This window comes from Watersipora subatra, chromosome 2 (genome assembly GCF_963576615.1).
Source record: "Watersipora subatra chromosome 2, tzWatSuba1.1, whole genome shotgun sequence".
Lineage (NCBI taxonomy): Eukaryota > Metazoa > Bryozoa > Gymnolaemata > Cheilostomatida > Watersiporidae > Watersipora > Watersipora subatra.
In genome coordinates this window covers 75,140,150-75,162,160 of record NC_088709.1, presented here as the reverse complement: position 1 = coordinate 75,162,160, position 22,011 = coordinate 75,140,150, and the positions used below count along the sequence as shown (strand labels likewise).

The 22,011-nt window shown below is 38.6% G+C and overlaps 1 protein-coding gene across 2 annotated transcripts in view; it reads right to left on the bottom strand.

The window, feature by feature from the left end:
• LOC137388687 (protein zwilch homolog) overlaps positions 1 to 22,011 on the bottom strand; it is a 45,995-nt gene that overhangs the window by 1,621 nt on the left and 22,363 nt on the right. For both annotated transcript variants that reach the window (XM_068075146.1, XM_068075145.1), the window contains exons 7-12: positions 6,170 to 6,281; positions 5,879 to 6,015; positions 5,579 to 5,774; positions 4,316 to 4,398; positions 4,078 to 4,237; positions 579 to 680 (exon numbers count right to left, since the gene is read on the bottom strand). In XM_068075146.1, the coding sequence (XP_067931247.1) occupies positions 579 to 680; positions 4,078 to 4,237; positions 4,316 to 4,398; positions 5,579 to 5,774; positions 5,879 to 6,015; positions 6,170 to 6,281 (790 nt within the window). The remainder of the gene's footprint in view (positions 1 to 578; positions 681 to 4,077; positions 4,238 to 4,315; positions 4,399 to 5,578; positions 5,775 to 5,878; positions 6,016 to 6,169; positions 6,282 to 22,011) is intronic.

Here is a 22,011-nt window from a genome sequence, read left to right as displayed (position 1 = left end):
ATGTTCCGTTGCCAAGTTTTGGTCAACAATGATCACATTTTATCCAAAGGTAGGGAAGATTCCCCTCCATAAACTGTTGCCATTTGTGACCACATCCGTGTGAGCTAAGGTTATTAGCAATACATACTATTAAATCTAAAGCTAGCAAGAGACTACTGGTGCAAGATGATCTGTACTGTGCTCTTTCTGAAACAGCCATAAGTTGCATTACTATGCCAGGATGAGCAGCAACATAAATCCTATTAATAATCACAAAGCAACATGTACATGTATAATAATGAACAATTTGCTACATGTTTGTTACATGTTTGATATGCAAAATAAAATCTGGGTAATAATTTGTATCGGCTTTTTGTTAGTTTTGTGGGTTAAAAGGGTATGCGTGGGAATTTTAATTTCTGAAAAGGCCTAAAAGGGAACAGAGAAAAAAGGTTGGGAAGTCCCTGCTCTATGCAATGGTCTCGTTTACCCCTATCTTGACCTATGACCTTTATAAGATATGCTACCTAGAGATAATGACCAAGTCATGTAATAAACATGAGACAGACAAAGGAAAACAGACTAGGTTATGTACCTACCTGTATGTAGCTTGGATAGGTCGACCAGTTTGTCCTGTATAGACACAGTATTCCTAGTGAATCTCTGTAGCTTATCCTCAGTGACCAGTCCAGAGAAGTTACCTGCATACAAACAAACTGAAGAGGTGACCAGTCCAGAGAAGTTACCTGCATACAAACAAACTGAAGAGGTGACCAGTCCAGAGAAGCTACCTGCATACAAACAGACTGAAGAGGTGACCAGTCCAGAGAAGTTACCTGCATACAAACAAACTGAAGAGGTGACCAGTCCAGAGAAGTTACCTGCATACAAACAAACTGAAAAGGTGACCAGTCCAGAAAAGTTACCTGCATACAAACAAACTGAAGGGGTGACCAGTCCAGAGAAGTTACCTGCATACAAACAAACTGAAGAGGTGACCAGTCCAGAGAAGTTACCGCATACAAACAAACTGAAGAGGTGACCAGTCCAGAGAAGTTACCTGCATACAAACAGACTGAAGAGGTGACCAGCCCAGAGAAGTTACCTGCATACAAACAAACTGAAGAGGTGACCAGTCCAGAGAAGTTACCTGCATACAAACAAACTGAAGAGGTGACCAGTCCAGAGAAGTTACCTGCATACAAACAAACTGAAGAGGTGACCAGTCCAGAGAAGTTACCTGCATACAAACAGACTGAAGAGGTGACCAGTCCAGAGAAGTTACCTGCATACAAACAAACTGAAGAGGTGACCAGTCCAGAGAAGTTACCTGCATACAAACAAACTGAAGATAAAAAGGTAAAGCTAGACTACAATTAAGATATCGAAAACTTCACCTCACCTTCCAGTATTATGGTTTCCAACAAACTTATGGCTGATTCTTGCAGCTTGTAATTGAGCTGACTATAACAAAATCACCCTTAAACCATAACTGTCACGTACAACTTTTATCAGATCTTTTAGGTAAATCAGACACGCTGATTCCGATTTTGTACACAAAATAAAGATTGATGCACTAACTTTTAAAGTAATGAAGGCTTTTTTACAGCATTTTAATATCGGTCTCGAAAACAACACGATCGGCACAACAATCTTTGCCCATAAATATGTGACGTAGCCTAGCTTTTTAAGAACGGAGGTTGGGGATGTTTAGTTCAATTTAGAATGATAGAGATGGGTGTCTTAAAACCCATTATTCTCAAAATTCAGCCTTCCAAATAATCTCAGTCTTTTCTGAAAGGTAGATAAGCTATTTAACATTGCATATTCAAAAGAGAGCTAAAAAGCGCGATAGCAACGCTAGCTTGTGATAAAATCACACTTTTTATGCTCAATTTTCTTGGCTTTCAGCCTATTAAACATCCTGTAACAAGCTACGAGCAAGTTTAAATAGTTTATCTACCTTTCATAAGAGACAGAAGATTTTGCTGGCTGAATCTAAATAATAATGGGTTTTAAGACACCCATCTTTATCATTCTAAATCGGACTAAACATCCCCAACCTCCGTTCTTAAAATGCTAGGCTACGTCACATATTTATGGGCAAAGCTTGTTGTGTCGATCGTGTTGTTTTCGAGACCGATATTAAAACGCTGTAAAAAGCCTTCATTACTTTGAAAGTTAGTGGATCAATCTTTATTTTGTGTACAAAATCGGAATCAACGTGTCTGATTTACCTAAAATATCTGATAAAAGTTGTACGTGACAGTTATGGTTTAAAGCAGGGGCTATACAAGCACTCCCCACCTATTATACAAGCACAAGGGCTATACTCACATTGTATGATAGAGGAGTCGTAAAACGTTGGCACTAGACACTAGAACACTTTATGCAATGATGTTGTAAGATAAAATTAAATCAGAACCGGTTACCTTTGACAATATAAATATATTTCATTCATACACATCACCAATGGCACATCACTCATCCCGAATAGATTATGAAAACATCCGTAAGCAATTAACTTCTTCATACTCATTCTGTCTGAGCCACAAAAGTCATCCACACTAGGATGTGTCAACATGTTTTAATCAAAGTCAGCAATAATAGCATTTTCTTTTCCCGCCATGCCAGTTAATGATCGAATGATAATCACCCACAGAATTTTTACCTAGGCAGTTGCTGTACAGTAGCACAATATACAAGATGTAAAATTATAGTCTAACCTGAGCAAAGCTATACAAGCCTTAACATATTCTTAATCAGGATTGTGGGAACGGAGGCAAAGTCAGTTCATCAAAGTAATACTGAATTATTATAAAATTGCAATATTGCTTCACTATTATTGTTATTGTTAAGATTTGCTATGTTTTAATCACTATCTGTAACTAGTAATGTGAACACACACTCATGAATTTATAATCTTTTAGATTTCATGGTGTGGTGAGGTATAATGAGAGTCAACTTGTCAATAAACTTCTAAACGGCTCACTACATCAGTGCATCTTAATCTAACTCTCACAATCCGGTGTTTTTAGAGTTTTCTCAAAACTCTACAGATGGTTTACATCCAATCTAATTATAAACAGGCCTCCCTTGATCTGGCCTCAGCGGGATGAAATGGTAAAATGCTTACCACTAAATATTTTCGCAGGATTATAACACATTACAGTGCAATACATTAATTTTTTTTCAATACGCAGTAGCCAATTACTGCAATTGTGCTCCTACAGTAACTTGCCCACTTTGATCTACTGCACAATTACTTCCATGATGCATTATTTAGAGTCTAGCAATTTATACATGCTGTGAATGCTCATTCTTCAAAACTTGAAACTGCGCGTGTAGTGTGTACTGCAACTGCACATTAGCATGAAATTCATACTGTGAACCACTGACACTGCTGACTTTCCATGCTACTGTATTGCACTTTCACTGTTACAGCGCCTGAAGTTCTTACCACAATTGATAGTGTTTTAAAGTTGTCATACATTGTGGCTGTGTCAACGACAACTCAATACTTGATTATGTGATGAGCTTTTACCAAAATGCTCTAAGCATGTACTGTATTTACAATGTAATGCAAAAGTTCCTACTGCATTAACAGTGCAAATTATGTACCAGCAGCACGTGCACTACATCACAGTGTGCAGAGCTGGATGCAGAACTGCACACTGTGCAGTAGGTAACACTGCCACTGCACTAATGCTACTTACTAGACATTAGCAAATTGTTGTACTGCCTCTATACTGTGCAATAATAAAGCTTAGTATTTGTATATAAGTATTTATGAGTTGTTTGCTGCCGCAATGCATATGCAATGAACTATGGTCTTCTGATAGCCATTTTGAATCTAGGAAATGTAAAAAACGAACAAAGATGCACTAATAAAAAGGCCTCACCTGCAGGCAGCGGTGTAATGTGACAGCATTTTCACTGTAAATATTAACCATATTCACTAGGCAAGCAATGATACTGGGCAAATTAAATTATGTTCAAAAGTAAGTAGACTCTGATCTACATGAGTAGCTGCATGTTAGTGGTATTGACATTAAAGAACCATTTCCTGTTATGAGCTGACAAGTAGTGGAGGCTTACCAAGGTAGGCGTGAATGTAGTCCTTGGTTAATTTTTCAACTCCCATCTCTATAAAGTAGACTAGGGCTTGTAGACTGCCAAGGTCTAGGAGAGTCTCACTCTCTCCCACCTGCTGTGAGTAGATCCACTTGGCCAAACGGTTATTATTACTTGCTGACACCTGTTGCAAATATAAATAACTATCACTAGTACTTGATATTAATGCGCTATGGACAGGGTGCAATCATAGGGCCCTTACCATGAGGGGATTGCAGCTTTTCCTGACCACAGAATTCATCACTAACTTCATGATCTCTAGTAGCTCAGAATATGATTGGCACTCTGCAACAGAAAAACCTTCAAATGATACCTGACATGTGTGGCAGATACAAACAGGTGGCAGTAGCCAAGAATCAGTTATGACAGAAAAAGGTAGGTGGTAGTACCCAGTGAGCCAACGATGACAGAAACAGGGAGGTGGCATTAGCAGAAAACGCATTATGAGACAGGCAGGTGATAGTAGCATAGAATTAACTATGATAGAGACAGGCAGGTGTGGTTGAGACAGGCAGGTGTGGCAGAGACAGGCAGGTGTGGCAGAGACAGGCAGGTGTGGCAGAGACAGGCAGGTGTGGCAGAGACAGGCAGGTGTGGCAGAGACAGGCAGGTGTGGCAGAGACAGGCAGGTGTGGCAGAGACAGGCAGGTGTGGCAGAGACAGGCAGGTGTGGCAGAGACAGGCAGGTGTGGCAGAGACAGGCAGGTGTGGCAGAGACAGGCAGGTGTGGCAGAGACAGGCAGGTGTGGCAGAGACATGCAGGTGTGGTTGAGACAGGCAGGTGTGGCAGAGACAGGCAGGTGTGGCAGAGACAGGCAGGTGTGGCAGAGACAGGCAGGCGTGGCAGAGACAGGCAGGCGTGGCAGAGACAGGCTGGTGTGGCAGAGACAGGCTGGTGTGGCAGAGACAGGCAGGTGTGGCAGAGACAGGCAGGTGTGGCAGAGACAGGCAGGTGTGGCAGAGACCGGAAGGTGGCAGCACCAAAGTTTTGAAGCGCTACTTGAATGAAGTCACCGATGATATGCTTAGGTTGACACTGAGAATCATCATTCTCAAGAAAAATTATTCGTTATATTCAGAGGCGAGTTGCTATATTTTTTGTTCAAATAGTAAAATAGCAACATTGCAGGAGCTACTTGAGGTGAGTTTTCCAACAAAACTAAGTGAAAGACAATGTTATTAATGGAAATCTACTTTAGTTTTGAAAGCTGATCTTGATAGCTTAGAGAAAAATCTTTTTTAGTCACATGCCAACAGCAAATATTTGAATCCGGTTCCCATTTGACATTTCTAGGTAAGGGGGAACCTTGAACAAATGATAAATTTGAATGTCTTTCCGAAAAGCTTATGTAAAGCAAATGGTGGTTAACCCCATACCTATACTATCCAACCGCCATCCATACCACATGGTTCATGCCAGCTGTACACTGGCATGAATAGAAGTGCTGATGACAGGGTCTCTTACCGAGCACAATAGACCATAGACGGTCAGTGAAGTCCAAGTTCCTCCGTGCTTCCAGAGATGTGTTGCATTGAGTTTCTTCCTCCTCTTCTGTGAAAGACTGGGAGTTAAGTAACTTCTTTACTTGATCAAGAGGTAGCGTAGTACGCACCACATCAGGCCAGTTTATCTTCCCCGAACTCAAGCCTCTGGTCAACTCCTAGATAGATAGCTGATAGAACAGCCTTTCTTCAGCATTTTTCAATAAAATATCAGTAGAAAGTAGTGGTCTTTGCACTATATATAGAGCATCCCTGAACTTACCTTGAGATATTCGAGCTGCTCATAAAGGGTGTAAACGAGACTAGATTTATCCCCAGATACGACCTGCACTAGGAGTGTCGCCATGCACTCAGTTGGGGGCGACATGAGAAGACTATCTATGTTTGACCACTCAACATCTATAAAAGAAAGCGATGTACCCATTTCCTTTTGAACAATGTTGTTCTTAAGATGTCTGTCCCAAAGTTTTATGCAGAATCTCATACAATTCATTTCTAAACCTACAACTTGTAGTAAAAGCCACGTAGAAAGAGAGAGACCAACTACACTTACATATGGACATAGCGCTAGTAGGTGCTCCCACTCCCCAGTCGGTGGAATTCTGGTTGATGACATTAGAAGCCAGTGACAGCAGTTGGTACTCTGCTTTAGCATGCGTTGACACCTGCCATGAACGTTTAAAGCAGAGTAACCTCATATTTACTACCGGAGTAACTAACAGAGTAACTACGTCAGATGACCACCAGAATGACATGCATGTTCTGGTGTAATACGGCCAAGTCAGGATCAGTAAAGATAAAAAACAGCAATGCCAGGATTGTGCGAGTAGTTCAGGTTAGAGAATAAATAAATAGCCAGCTCTTGAACCAGTATGCTGTCTAGTCAAATGAGTCAATTGGAAAAGCTGTAGGCCAATATACATAGATAAATATTGGACAAAATATTGTTTCAATTATTCGACAGATTTAAAAGGCAGATATGTTCATTAATCACAAACAGGCATCTGGTTTAAAGATAGGTAGCTAAGTTCTAACATTTTAAAATCTTTCAAAAGAGGACCTGATGATTTCTTCATTTTGTCATATATGTAAGAGTTGAAAAAGGGTTCTGAACTATTTCGGTGTTTATTACAGGGAACTAACCATCCAAAAAACTATCCATCATGGCTTTTAAGGGAAAGAAAAGAATCCGATGCATTTCATCTAGATGTGACTACAAAAAAGTCAGTTCCCAGAGGCAATTTCACACCGAACATGTTAAACTGAAGCCATGCATTAAATATTTACTATTAAATTTTTGCAATAACTGATTTTTGATAACCCAAATTTAACCTATGTTATTGCACGAATGTTCTTTCAAGCCTTAACTTCAAAACTCATCAAATGTCAGGAAAAAATTGATAAAAGCTGGATTGCAACACAGAAAGGCTCTAAGAAACCACTGCTGGCTGAGTGAGGGGAGAATGCGGCTAGCTTGGGCCAAGCGCAAATCATGAAAAAAAGCTCGGTGGAATGCCTTGTGCTCCTTAATTCATCACGCAAAGCCACACTTGCACCAGGTAGGAGAAGAATTTATGTTGACATTCGCACTGCAGACTACCGGGCATCGAACCAGTGTGATGATATGGGGATGCATGTATGTGAAAAAATGATGAACAATGATTAGGATATTAACACTCTGGAGAAGACGATGTTGAATGAAGTCTAATGATGGTTTTGGCATGATGAAAATGTGCCCCATCACAGGGAAAACAAAGTGAAAGACTGGATGAAGACTTCTGGTATCGACGGAGTTGATACCAGAAACCAATCAACTCTGTTGATTGGTTTGTAGTCCACGTGAATCCTACCATAATCTAGAAGAAGTGACCTGTCAATCTGATTCCAGTGGACAAGCCAAAAACCCAGCCGACGATTGAAATCAGAAACCAAATTCACATTATTACAGATAGAAGCTCAAAAAAACCTGTCTCCAGCACATCAACACGCTTCCAGATGGACATGAAGAACAAGGGATGATCAATTAAACAGTAATCTTACACGTTCTATACCCCAGTGTGAACCCTGATGACCTTTATTAGCACCTTCAAAATAATGAACCCAAATACAATACTGATACAATTAATTTACTCAATCAAGATTGTCCTGTGTACTGTGTGACTATTAATACAATACTGCACTATTTCACAGTTGAACCAATGTACATACATAGATTTTTTTTATCCCTGTAACAAAACTGCAATTATATTCACATGAGCTCATTTGTTAAAAAGGTTTTAGTTGAGCAGTATCCAAAAAAAGTGACAAGTCTTCATGGGGATATTGCTAATAGAAAATAAGAAATAGTCAATGACAAAGGAATTGAGTTAAGTATGAATTATATAGGTGAAGGGGTGTACAAATCAAGAAGAGGATAACGACTGACAACATTTCATAGTACAAATTCAATTAAATTTATAATGTGACTATTTTTGATGTGTTTTATGTGACTAATGTGATTTATTTTGTAGCATTATTCTTCTGTTATAAAAGTATGCTTTTAAAGAAATATATTTGAATACTTTTTTAAGAAACAAACCCTTTTTGTACTCATGGTATGTTCATCTCATTGCTTACGTTGCGTTATGCTGCGAAAGCCACATAAATGCGTGTTACTAGTTACCATATATACATTGATCAGTTTGAATGATTATTCTAGTGAGAAGTACTGCTGAGTGTGCTACCTTTCTAAAGAACTGAACACTCATCTTTAAATACTAAACTATCTCCCATCGACCAAAATAAAGATACATACAAGTTGGATAGGAAATGTAAGGGCAGACTTGAAGCAACGCGATGACAGATATACATGGCACAATGTGTTTGGCATCATGTAGCACTTACAGTCACCCTAACCACAAGGATAGACAAAAAGTGTTTCAATCTATCGCAATGTTTAGACTATGGTGGTTAAGTTGTCTACCAATTTTTTGATAATTAAATATTGATAGAAATGTTTATTTTTAATGAACTGAAAACTTCATAATGCCAGAGAGATGTAGTTACAAAAGCAGGTTTGACTATTGACAGTAAGGAAAGTCTTATTACAGTAAGCTTTGACTACAGAGGGCACAAAATTTATCACATTTCTTATTAATACATTCAGAAATAAATTGAGAATGAAAATGGCCAAGTGAAAGTACAGAACTGTTACAGTAAATTTTGACAATGGGATAATCGAGTTTACCACATTTCCTACTAATACATGCAGAAGTAAATTACGATTAAAAATGGCCAAATACAAGTACAGCCAGAAACAGTAACTTTTGATCATGGAGGTAACGAAATTTATCACATTTCCTATCGATACATAAATAACTTGAAAGTCAAAATGACCAGATGAAAGTGCAATTAAAACTGTCACAATAAAGTTAGACTATGGAGGCCATGAAGTCTACCATTATTCTATTAATACATAAAGAACCAAGTAACATTTTCAGACTTATAGCAGAAAGTTTTGAATAAAGTGAACAAAATACATATCACATTTTTGTTAGTAGATACAGGAAAAGGTTCAATAGCTAGACACAAAAGTCAGACAATTGACAGAGGGTTAGACTTGGCGCAGCATGACTATGGAAGGCAGCACATGTATCATATTTCTTATTAATTCATACAGAAAGAAGATAATACTAAAAATTGCCAAATGAAAGTGCAGCCAGAACTGTTAAATTAAATTTTGACCATGGGGTAATCAAGTTTATCACATTTCCTATTAATACATGCAGAAATAAATTACGATTAAAAATGGCCAAGTACAAGTACAACCAGATACACAGTAACTTTAGATCATGGAGGCAATGAGATTTATCACATTTCCTATCGATACATAAATAACTTGAAAGAAAAAATGACCAGATGAAAGTGCAATTAGAACTGTCACAATAAATTTAGATTATGGAAGCCATAAAAATAATACTAATAATACAGCCAGAAACACAGTAACTTTCGATCATGGAGGTAACGAAATTTATCACATTTCCTATCGATACATAAATAACTTGAAAGAAAAAATGACCAGATGAAAGTGCAATTAGAACTGTCACAATAAATTTAGACTATGGAAGCCATAAAAATAATACTAATAATACAGCCAGAAACAGTAACTTTAGATCATGGAGGCAATGAGATTTATCACATTTCCTATCGATACATAAATAACTTGAAAGAAAAAATGACCAGATGAAAGTGCAATTAGAACTGTCACAATAAATTTAGACTATGGAAGCCATAAAAAATAATACTAATAATACAGCCAGAAACACAGTAACTTTCGATCATGGAGGTAACCAAATTTATCACATTTCCTATCGATACATAAATAACTTGAAAGTCAAAATGACCAGATGAAAGTGCAATTAAAACTGTCACAATAAATTTAGACTATGGAGGCCATGAAGTCTACCATTATTCCTATTAATACATAAAGAACCAAGTAACATTTTCAGACTTATAGCAGAAAGTTTTGAATAAAGTGAACAAAATACATATTGCATTTTTGTTAGTAGATACAGGAAAAAGTTCAATGGCTAGACACAAAAGTCAGACAATTGACAGAGGGTTAGAGTTGGCACAGTATGACTATGTAAGGCAGCACATGTATCATATTTCTTATTAATTCATACAGAAAGAAAATAATACTAAAAATTAATACATACAGAAAAAACGCTTGTAGATATTTTACAGTAGACTTTGCCTAGAGTGAACAAAATATATTTCTTGCTATTACATACCGCCAAACACCAAACTTGTGAGACACTGAAGGTAAGCAATTGACAGAAACGACTTATAGCAATATGCTTTGACTATGGAGGACAGGAGATATACCACATTTCTTGTTAATACAACCCGAAGCAAACATTATATGTATATATAAACATTATATGTATATATAAATATTATATGTATATATAAATATTATATGTATATATAAATATTATATGTATATATAAATATTATATGTATATATAAATATTATATGTATATATAAATATTATATGTATATATAAATATTATATGTATATATAAATATTTTAAGAATGTAAGTTAAAGATGTATAATTCTGAAGATATTTAGTCACTAAAACTGTCTAGACAGCAAAACTAAACAAGTAGAAGTATGGCTGTACCTAATAGAGTATGAAGGAAAGGTAACATTTTCCACCATTTCACATCAAGAAATAATTGCAGCAAGTTTTAAACTCAACGATCTCGGAGAGTTTAAAAACAAAAATGGCTCATCGATAGTTTGAATAAAAGTCTGAATAAATGAAGTACGGGTTATATGGTTCCGCCTATCGTAAAAACAACATATAACATATTTTCTGTTTTTGCATATGTTAAACAAAACTTTATTGTGGAAGGAAAGTCACAACTTTGGATGGGAAAGTGAGCCAGGCCAAGTAATAAAGCACAAAGGATATTGAACTTAGTATGACAGGCTTGTGATATGAAGCTCTGGTTAAGGTTTACGGTGTAAATGAGGTACATCCCAGTTTTTCTACATACTAAAAGAAACTATGATTGATTTCAGCGTGTCTAGAATTCTAGAAGACCACATGATACAACTATTACCAAGTACCTACACAGATGCGATTGTTTTTGTATTTGAAGACTGAATTTTTAAAATTTATGAAGCTCAGAGAAGATGGGCTCCCAAAGATAAATGAGCATTCACAAATCGGTACACTATTGATATTTTTGAAACAACAAGGGACTCGACTATATGAGAGAAAGTGATTCCTACCAAATGCCAGGTTGTTTATGGTGCACCAAAACCTATGGTAAAAGTGGGTTGTACAGCGAGGTCACCAGGACAAGTTGGCCTATTTGGATAAAAAAGCGTATATTTCATCATTGTGCCAAAAATAGATGGCCTTGTTCTCATATAATTTCAACGGTTAGAATAAAATTGATGCATCTACTTTAGACATTAAGTTAACTCTATGTGAAATGGACACTAAGTTAACTCTATGTGAGATATTTATGCTAGACAGGTGTCATACATATTTTATAACTTAACTAGACGCACTGAGGTGGCATACATTGCTCATGATTGGTTTTTATGTAGAGCAGATGATAAATTAGCAGTATTCCAAACAACACATTTATGAAACTTCTGTTGATAAGAATGTCAAGAATCAAATTGATGTATTATTGAGTGCACTGAGATGGTCATTTGCCAAAGATAAATTCAAAAATGAGAAAAATATAACTAAACAAAATAACTAGTGCTGTTAAAAAAAAATTTGGTTGTCAAGGATGTTATTGTGGTTTCAAATTAAGTGGTTGGACAATCAGAAAAAACCCAAATCGAATGTAAATGAATGAAATGAATCATTTTGACTAAGCATGACACAACATGGTACATGCTTACAATAATGAGGAGAAATTACACAAATGAGGCAGATGATCTTCCGCATGGGAAAAAGGAGCTGGTGCTATAACTTGCACCAAGTAGTAAAATGAGTGGAAAGACAAACTTCAAAAGTAGCTAGTAATACAAAACCAAAGCATGTACATTAATTCAGCTTACAGAGCTTCACTTCAATTAAACAAGAAACCTACATTAAATATATCTGAAGACTAGAGATGAAAGTAAAATGGATCCTTCATGAGAAATTTCACCATAGATGAATCCAGTCGAATTTAAGGTCTATCACACAAAGCAGCACAATAAATTTACCTCATCATAGGAAATGGTTCGACAGAAAGCAGTCTTAGGGTGATGTTTCCTATAGATCATTACGGTAGCATCAAACAGAAATATATGCTAATGCTTTGGACAATGTACACTTAGAATAATTACTTTCATATTCATGAATTCTTTCTCCAAAAAATACCAAAGGCGGGTTCTGGCATTTGAAGCCATATCAAAAGTCAAACAGATTATCCCTCAATAGATGGTGCTAAAAGGAACTCAACAAAGTGTAATTGTAATATTCTCTACAAGGTAATGCCGGCAAACAAGTTAAAAGTGTACAAACGCTAACTATGATTGACTGAGGAAACACGCTAAACCAATAACTGGCAAAGGCACAAAACCATTGAGCAAGGTACTTTGCAAAAAAGTAATTTCCGTTTATTGATGAGCAATAGGGAGCAGAAAAGTTAAGAGCGTTTTAAAATTTGTAGAAGATCTGCCTTATGTTACAGATAACGCTATCAAATCATGCATTGGACACTTCCAGGTTACACAGAAAGGATGATGAATAGTTCCTCCCTTTACAAGTATGAAAAAATATATGAGTAAAAAAGTGAGCTTTCATTATCTCTAAGTCAGACTTGAGTTTTACTCAAAGGTACAAGGTTATGATTAGACATATTGAAAGAGACTTGATAAAAATGGCAAATCTGACATGCCATGGCGTAGTCAAATGGCATAAAACTCAGAAGGGACTACAAGATAATTTCAGGATACAAGCAATATATATTGCGCCGAATGTATTTAGAGCCAATAAATATGACATGTAAGAAAAAAAATTGACAAAACATTATCACAGAATAATGAACGGCTTATAATTATAAAAGTCAAAAGCCAACAAAACCATAAAAAACTTGCTAAGACAATTATGCAGGCGTACTATGTAGGGGATTCGGAGGAAAAGAAAGTTCAAATTTTCGAAGTTTTAGTTGGTGTTAGATAACAAAACGTTGGGCACTCTAATGGCTAGCAATAAAAAAATCCACTTTGGCTATGGAATAAAAAACACCCTTTGTTCTACAAGGTCAGGATGCTTGCAAAGACTCAAGATAAATGACAAACTAGTGGAGGGATAATTTTCTACAAAACCCAAAACAAGCCAAATCATTTGGTCTCAAAACAAACAACTCAGCCTCACACCAAAACTAACTCAATATTGCGCAAAATATGATATTTTACGATTGTCCTCACAAATTCCACAAGCATTTGTGCATCTATTTCTAATTGATCCATTAATCTTTTCAAATTACAGTATATCCTCACAGTAAGTGAATTGTAGGGGGCAGTAAGGGCATTTTAGTACGCTTACTAAGCTTCTTTCAGGTGGTAATACTTTCTTACATGATTTATGGTTACTGCTGGATATATAATGCCATGCGTATTCATTTTGATCACTATGTTCACGATGGCTAGCAACAAAATATTAAGACACAATGGGCGCCAACAATCAACTAGTTATAAAAGCGAGAGTGACCTTTCAAATAATTAACATACTTCAGAGAAGCGATATCCGGTAACCATCTTTATGAGACAGAGCTTTCTTAAAAAAGATAGTCTCAGAGACTGGATGTTCCAAAGCAGGTATAAACACCGCCAATAAACGATAGTTAGAAGTCAATGGACTGAAAGAGAGAGACCTGGAAGATAGCGAAAGACTTGAACAATAGGATCGAATTCTGTTATAGCTGTCCCTCAAAAAACGACGATTGACACATACTGACTTCTGCAGAGAGTGGAAAGAGTTAGCTGATGGTAATGTGGCTGCTTCAACAGTAAAAACCAGGTTGCAAAGCAAGAAGGAAACCAAGAAATGCGGAGGAAGGAACGAATGAACTGGGCAAAAGACCATTTGATGTAAATGTAGGAGTGGTGGAGAAAGTATTATTTAAAGATGAAAGCACTATCATCATCAAAAACTGTGCATGTAACAATTATGTAAAAAAACAGTCAAAAAATTCAGCCCACAGAGCACATTGCTAACTAATTGGTCACCTCCATATTTGTAATGTAATGACGAATACCACAAAATGTAAGGGATGTACTGCTGACCAATTGTACGGGTTGCCAATTGCCAGAACACTCTTGCAAGGGTTGACGGGCTAGTTCAAGATGACAAAGCACCTTGTCACCCTGTCATCGTGCAAGATTGGTGAAAAGAAGATGGATAAGAATAGAGTAGCAACTATAGCATGACCAGCTCAATGCCCAGGCCTAAACACTAAAGTATATTTGTGACAGAAGAGCTGTATCATAGCGAAAGACAAGCCTATCAACAAAGAACACAAATATTTGACTCTCAATACCGTGTACAATGCATCGTGTAAAAATTAAGTAGTGCTTGTAGCCGAGCTGCTGTCATAAAGCGCAGTACCAAGTAATAACTATTTCACAAACTCTACTTGTAACCCAAATATTTGTTGTTGGCATTTTACATTACTCCAACATTTAGCTATTAATTATAATTCAGAGTCTAATGGAGGACTCATTAACAGCCTTAAGAGAACCTTACCAACACATTAGGTGAGAACACTACATAGTGTAAGGACTAAACAGTCGGAGCCCATAATGCATCGCGTGTACTCAAGTCGCAAATGTAAATAACATTGAGGTTTGCATCGCCTACTTGCCAATCGCTTTACATTATAAGTACTGTGATAAGAAGGTATCACCGAAAGAAGTTGAGGTAAGAACACCACCTTTAGAGCTTAGAGAATATTCAGAGCTAGAATGTTGGAGTGAGTATTTTGCGATTCGAAATATCCCACATCAATGCCACCCCTTCTATAAATGAACATTGTTCTACTACCTCTTCTACTGTTGAACAGAAATCAGCCATCACGGAGAGAAAAGTAAAAGAGAACTTAAACTTCAAACGAGAACGGATTCTATTAAATGCGATAGGATCGGAGGGTTATCAAATATGTACTAAATGGAACATTCTGGCAAGGAAGCTCACAGGAGGATAAAATGTGTTTATAAGCAGACACAGATTCCTTATGGTGGAAAAACTTTTATCGAAAAAATAATAACATTTTTGATCGTGTCAAAGGCTGCCACTTTTTGTAAATTTGAAAGACTGGAAGACAACATAACGCTTCAGATTGTCACCTAAGGTTTACATAACAAGAAGTTATGTAAGGGCCTGTTAGCTTAGCAACTGATAAGCTAGATATAGCAAAAACCCATAAAACTTGTCGCCTATTTTCTACAACTGGAGATTCAAATGATATTCTTAATGATAGGACAGAGACATCAGTTGCGAAGTTGAAAACGAACTGCCACATAACAAAACAGAACAGAAAATAGATGAGCAGAGCATGGCACCACTTGTGACAGTGGGAACTGGAAGATGTGGTCGACAGCTTGCTAGACGCTGTCAAGCCATTGGTAATGGTAATCCGGACGCTTAACACACCCTCCCTTTAAAAACAGACAAAAACACAATGTTACAAAAGAGGACCAAAAGATTGAGCATACTAAATTGAACTTGAGAACAAAGTACAACTGCAGAGAAATAAGAACTATAATATTCGAAGCCCATAAAAACTGCACAATCCATCATCATGACGGCTTATTAAGCCCAGTAAATCACAGTTGGGAAAAATCAGCAAGGCAATACTCACCTAAGTAAATGAGCTAATCAGCAAGAAAACAACCAAACTAAATACATTGTCACTATCAAACAACACCCTTCACAGGAGAATCAGCGACATGGCTAATGATATAAGACGGTTCTGTCACGTGTAATGGCTACCACACACGGCCAGTTTGCCAATCAACACGATGAATCTACTGATGTGTCAAGCTGCTTACAGCTCCTGGTATTTGCAAGATATGTTCATGGTGAAAACTTTAAAGATGAGTTTTCAATCACTCGCTACAGCAGAGAATAAAAGGAGAGGATGTCTTCGAAGCTGTGTCCCTTTGTCTTCAGCATACAGGGCTTTCTTGTATGAAAAATGGATGGAAAATGTATGTACTTGTACCACAGATGGAGCACCAACAATGATGGGTTGCAGGTCTGGGTTCCGTGTAAAAGTATTGCAAGCCAATGGATCAACAAAATACCTCCATTGTATGATCCACAGGTACACATTGGCAGCAAAGACTCTTCTATCAGATTTGAATTCTGTGCTCTCAGATGTAGTTGCAATGGTAAAATATATAAAAGCATCAGCCTTAAACACAAGGTTGTTTCGTCAATTATGTCAAGATTGCGATGCAGATCATGAAAACCGCTTTTACTACCCAAAAGTGAGATGGCTTTCTAAAGGCAATGTCCTGAATCAATTTGTGGAACTGATTGATGAGATTGCAGCTTTCTTTGCTACACAGACTTCTGAGAAAGCTTAAAGATTCAGTGAGAAGTTAAGGACTTCAGAATGGAAATGGAAAGCTGCATATCTGAGAGATATCTTCTTAAGATTAAACATTGTCAGCACATCACTTCAAGGGAACTCTACCACTATAATCAATTTTACAGATAAGCTTAGAGCATTTATCATGAAGCTAGAGGTGTGGAGAGAGAAAGCCAATGCTGGCTTATTTGATATGATTGATAACTTGTCAGAAGTAGTACCTTCACATGATTCAATTTCATTCAAGAAATGTCTGGTTGCAGACCACCTCTCTCAGCTGGCTTGCGAGTTTTAACAATATTTTCCTGACTTGAATGACACAGATTTGAAGTTGGCTAGAAACCCTTTTAAGTTAACTGTAGCTGATATTGATAGTGACATGCAAAAAAAGTTGATTGACCTTCCCAATCACTCTGGTGCACATGATAGATCTGAAGATTGCGTTCTTAGCAAGTTCTGGTGCTCATTGATAACATCCTACCCAAAGCTTTCAGAGGTAGCTTTACAAGAGTTGCTCAGATTACCTAGTAGTTATAAGTGTGAGCGAGGGTTTTCCTCCCTTTTGTATATAAAAAGCAAATATCGTTGACGACTAAATGTTGATGGCAACCTCAAGAGTCTGATTATCTGTTACAGAACTGAACATCAAACAGCCCACTGATGCCAACCAGGCACAGCCTTCCCATTAGACTGGCCAAAATAAAATAACAAAAAACTGTGATGTATAGAAGTTGCACTGCATAGTTATCATTATTTTAATAAATAGCAATTTCATACCATACCACATTTCTTTACCAGTGTAAGTGACACATTTTAATAATGCACACATGCCATATTAATGAAGTTAAACCAATAATACCCTTGATTGAACTGTGTTTTTCAAAGGGGTGCATTTTTTGCTATATGACTCCCAAGGGGTACCTAGGCCAAAAAAGGTTTGGGAGCCTTGATTTAGCATATGTAAATTTTATCCTTCAATCACTGAAAAATTCTTGAAAAACACTATCTCGCCAACAACCTAACATAGATGGCAGAATATCAAAAGCACATTATCATGCAAAAGAAGAACGCTTTACCATTTCATAAAAACTAACTTTGGGCAAAGAAAACCAGTCGTTACTTGACACGATGATGAGGTAGATATGACAAGACAAGAGCCTGAGAATTGATAAGAACTTCTCAATTGCAACTATGTGAAAGAAGGCCAAGACAAATAGAATAAACAAAAAAACTAAAATATTTAAACAAAACCACTTGAAAGTCGCTCTAAAAGGAAGAAAACCAATTATGAATACCTTAGATATAACCCTAAATCTGGAATATAATAGCCCAAAAACCATAAATAAAAGCAAGTAACACCATCCTTTATGTCCCCAAATTAGGCAACCAAGCACTCATGAAATAAAGTAGAGGAAAATTTTCAGCCTTCTCCCTCCCAAATAAAGGGAAATTTTCCGGCCGGGAACGATCTGGCCAGAGAAATGCCGGCGACAGAGTTGACCAAGGTCAAGGATTATATTCCATCGGAAACTGGCCGCCATTGAAATTATTCAAATTTAGCGCTACTCCTGGACAGTCTGTTCGTACCATACGCCGAAATAATGAACTACTTCAGCCAGTAAAAAGCTATATCGATCGAGTTTACATGGGTAATAAAAACGTAAACCGAGATACTACGGAAAACGAAGACCTACAACAATTACCAGCCGAGTTAGACAGTATACTAGAAGAGACTGAGACATCGACAACACTCGAGAGATCAGGCCAAGGAGATAGATCAGGCCCATCTTCCAAAAATATGAAACCAGATAGGAACGTAGCACCCATTGCATACAAAGGGTTAAGACCAGAAGAAGGCAGTACGGCCAACGCACGAGTAATACGGATACCCACCGAGCAAAACAAAAAGGAACAGTCACGGAGCTTGACTTGAAAAATCGGAAGAAATAATACGGCCAAAGGAATTACGAAGGGAGATAACAAAGGAGAGCGGGCTGCCCCAGGGTAGGTTTAGCTTAAACAAAGGTAAACCTGATACCACGGGCCAGAGTTCTCGGGTCGGGAGTGAAGCGGCATTGCCCTCGGATAAGCCTCCAATAGAGACCAAAGATAGGCGCTGTGACGGAAGAAAAAGTGACGGAAATATGGACAAGCTAATATCGATAAAAGACTGGTCCCTCGTGTTGAAGCCAGTTCCGGCTAAACGGAAACACTCGGTAAAAGACACCATAGACGAGTGGCCAGGGATATCTGGTATACCCATGCCTTATATCAAAAATTGAGGCCGATGAAGACCGGGGGAAGGGAGAATGCCGCCTCTGCGGCTTCCAAAATAAGGAAAGCCGGGTGGTCAGGTGGCACATCCGCCAGCATTAGCGGCGTCGATGCCAGAAGAGCTCCTCCTCCTTCTTCACCATCTACAAACACCAGCGGAAGGCAAGAAACACAGAGGACCACCCATGCATGGTGTACCAGGTAGACCAGGAGTCGTTCCCGGATTTTTGCCAGTACATCGGATGGGAGAACTACCCCCCTTCGGCAGTTGTCTGCCTGTGAAGGATGGGACGGGGTGGGTCGCAAATAGAAAACGGGCCAGAAAAGGATGAGGCCTAGTCAACTGGAAAAGGCGGAAAGCCCCGACCCAGAAATCACTTGGACAAAAAAGGCAGGCCTCCCAAACTTGACAATCAGGATAAATGACTTTCAGGCGACGGGAGAAAAGGAGGAACCGGGTGGATCATTCCTTCGGGGATACACGATCCCGAAAAAGTCCAGACGAGTGAGCACACGACAAAAGGGAAGCTCTCCACCTACTCCGGCCCCAGAGAAAATTCCAAAGAAAACCGAAGCTGAACCGGCACTACTAGAGTTGTATGCTAGTGCCGCTGACATGGAGGGGATCAAGACGGACTCGGATACGAAAGTCCATAATTCAGTCAACAGTAATGTGAAGCCGCGTAGAGATATCCGCCGCAACGACAGACGAGAGCTACCTCCGCCGAGCTGAACGAGAGGAGTACCAATGGTACAGCCGGCTAACCCAAGAATGTCAACGAGAAGTACAACGCCTAAGGAGCCGTGCTCGCCAGTGCGAGTGAGAGCTCTTCAGCAACACCGACCTTAATTGTTAACCCCCGGGCTGAACAAATGGGGGAGAGTGTGGAGGACTGAACATTTATACTTATCTATGCCATCGTTAGAGTGGCACCATCAACCAATATCTGTGTCCTATTATTATAACCTTATATACGCCTTCCTCGTTTTGTCTTTGTTATGTAACATTTTGTATCCAAGCCTGTCACACATGCATGCCTTAATTAAACCATGTATTATATAAGAGTCATTACACTCCTTTTATGGGCAAGAGTAGAAGTAGGCGGAGAGTGCCAGTATATAAGGAGAGGCACAAGTCACCTCAGTGGGATTGTTGAGAGCTTAATGCTATTGTACACGTGTTCATGCTTATACATAATAAATAGACTGAAACCTTACTCACACCAACTGATTACATTTATGCCTGCCTGGCTTAAAAAGGACTATTCAGTCAGACTGGTTCGACTCCGGATAGAACTGCCTGAGAGATACTTAAGGAACGCTAGGGGTTGGTCTACGCTACGACTAGACCTGATCGGATATGCAATAGTATAGGAGATCAGGCCCTAGAGCGAGCTATTCCGGGACCTAGACTAGCCAACGATAGGGACTCGGAAGGCAGGCTGTATTGGGGTTGCGAATGAGCCTGAGGTTGGGTAACTGCCACGAACTGATCTGACCACCAAGTGTGTCAGGCAGGCCCGGCAAAGGGGAGGCCCAGAGTTTAGGCTGCATCTGCCTGTTAGTACAGTAAAGCTGGCTTAGCTACCGGGGCCAGGCCTTTACACATGACCTCCCTTCAGCAAAATCGGTGAATGGGACATTACTACCATACACACCAGTAGGTGATGACATCTTTCCAATGAAACCGTGGCTGATAAACCGTATCCAGATCGAATTGTCATACAAGAGCAGAAGGTATATAATTACCGTCTGTCGACGTCGAGGCGCACTATCGAAAACTTGTTTGGAATTATGTCAGCTCACTGGTGAATTTTCCACAGGCCAATCAGGGCAGCTGTCAAGACAGTCGACAAAATTGTGAAAGCTTGTGTTTGCCTTCACAATTACTTAGGCTCAACTGACAATGCCACATACATACTGGCAGGGTTTGTGGACAGTTATGACAGCACTGGTGATGTAGTCCAAGGTGACTGGAGAGTGGTGAAACAGACCTCACTAGTCAACCTAGCACGCATAGCTGGCCCTAATTATACAACCAACGGAAAATTTGTAAGATAAGGTGTATCAGGAGTTTGGGTTACATCTACCTGTTAGTGTGGTAAAGCTGACTCAGCTACCGGAGTCAGGCCGTTACAAATGCACTGACCGGACACACACAGAAATAAACCAACACCTTTATTAAAAGTTAAAACGGTGGATAGGTTCAATAAAAAATTTTTCTATGCAAAAACTTTTTTATTACCCGTGCAACGCCGGGTATTCACGGGCAATAAACTTACCAAAAGGAGATGAATGGTTGTAGAAGTAAACCTGTAAGCTATGTTGAGCGGTGGGGACGAACTTGTTGAAAAAGTAATATAATATACAAAACAGTGAAGGTAAACTATTTCAAAAATCCAGTGTGATCAAATGGGAGTAAACTTGTTGAACGATGGCTCACCAAGAAAGATGACTCAAGCAAGAGTCACATTGAAAGTTGGCTATAGAATTTAAAAAGTCAAAACAGAAATTACTGGAACTTAAGTTGGCATTAGATAGCCAGGACGTGTCACTGGTGTGACTTCTCATGCAGCCCGGTCTGTGTCAGTAGAGTCGCGGCTGGACGGGCCATCACAGGAGTCAGCAGGAGACAGTCATCACCAACAGATGCTGAGGTTTTCTACTAAAACCTAAAGTTTCACATAGAAAGTTGGCTATAGAATTTAAAAAGTCAAAACAGAAATTACTGGAACTTAAGTTGGCATTAGATAGCCAGGACGTAACGCCCACTGGTGTGACTTCTCATACAGCCCGGTCTGTGTCAGTAGAGTCGCGGCTGGACGGGCCATCACAGGAGTCAGCAGGAGACAGTCATCACCAACAGATGCTGAGGTTTTCTACTAAAACCTAAAGTTTCACGTAGAAAGTTGGCTATAGAATTTAAAAAGTCAAAACATTTGTCAAAACATTCAAAAAATTTTCTTCAACCACTTCCTATTAAGGTGGTTTATTTTATGTATTGCTTTGTTTCTTATGTGAA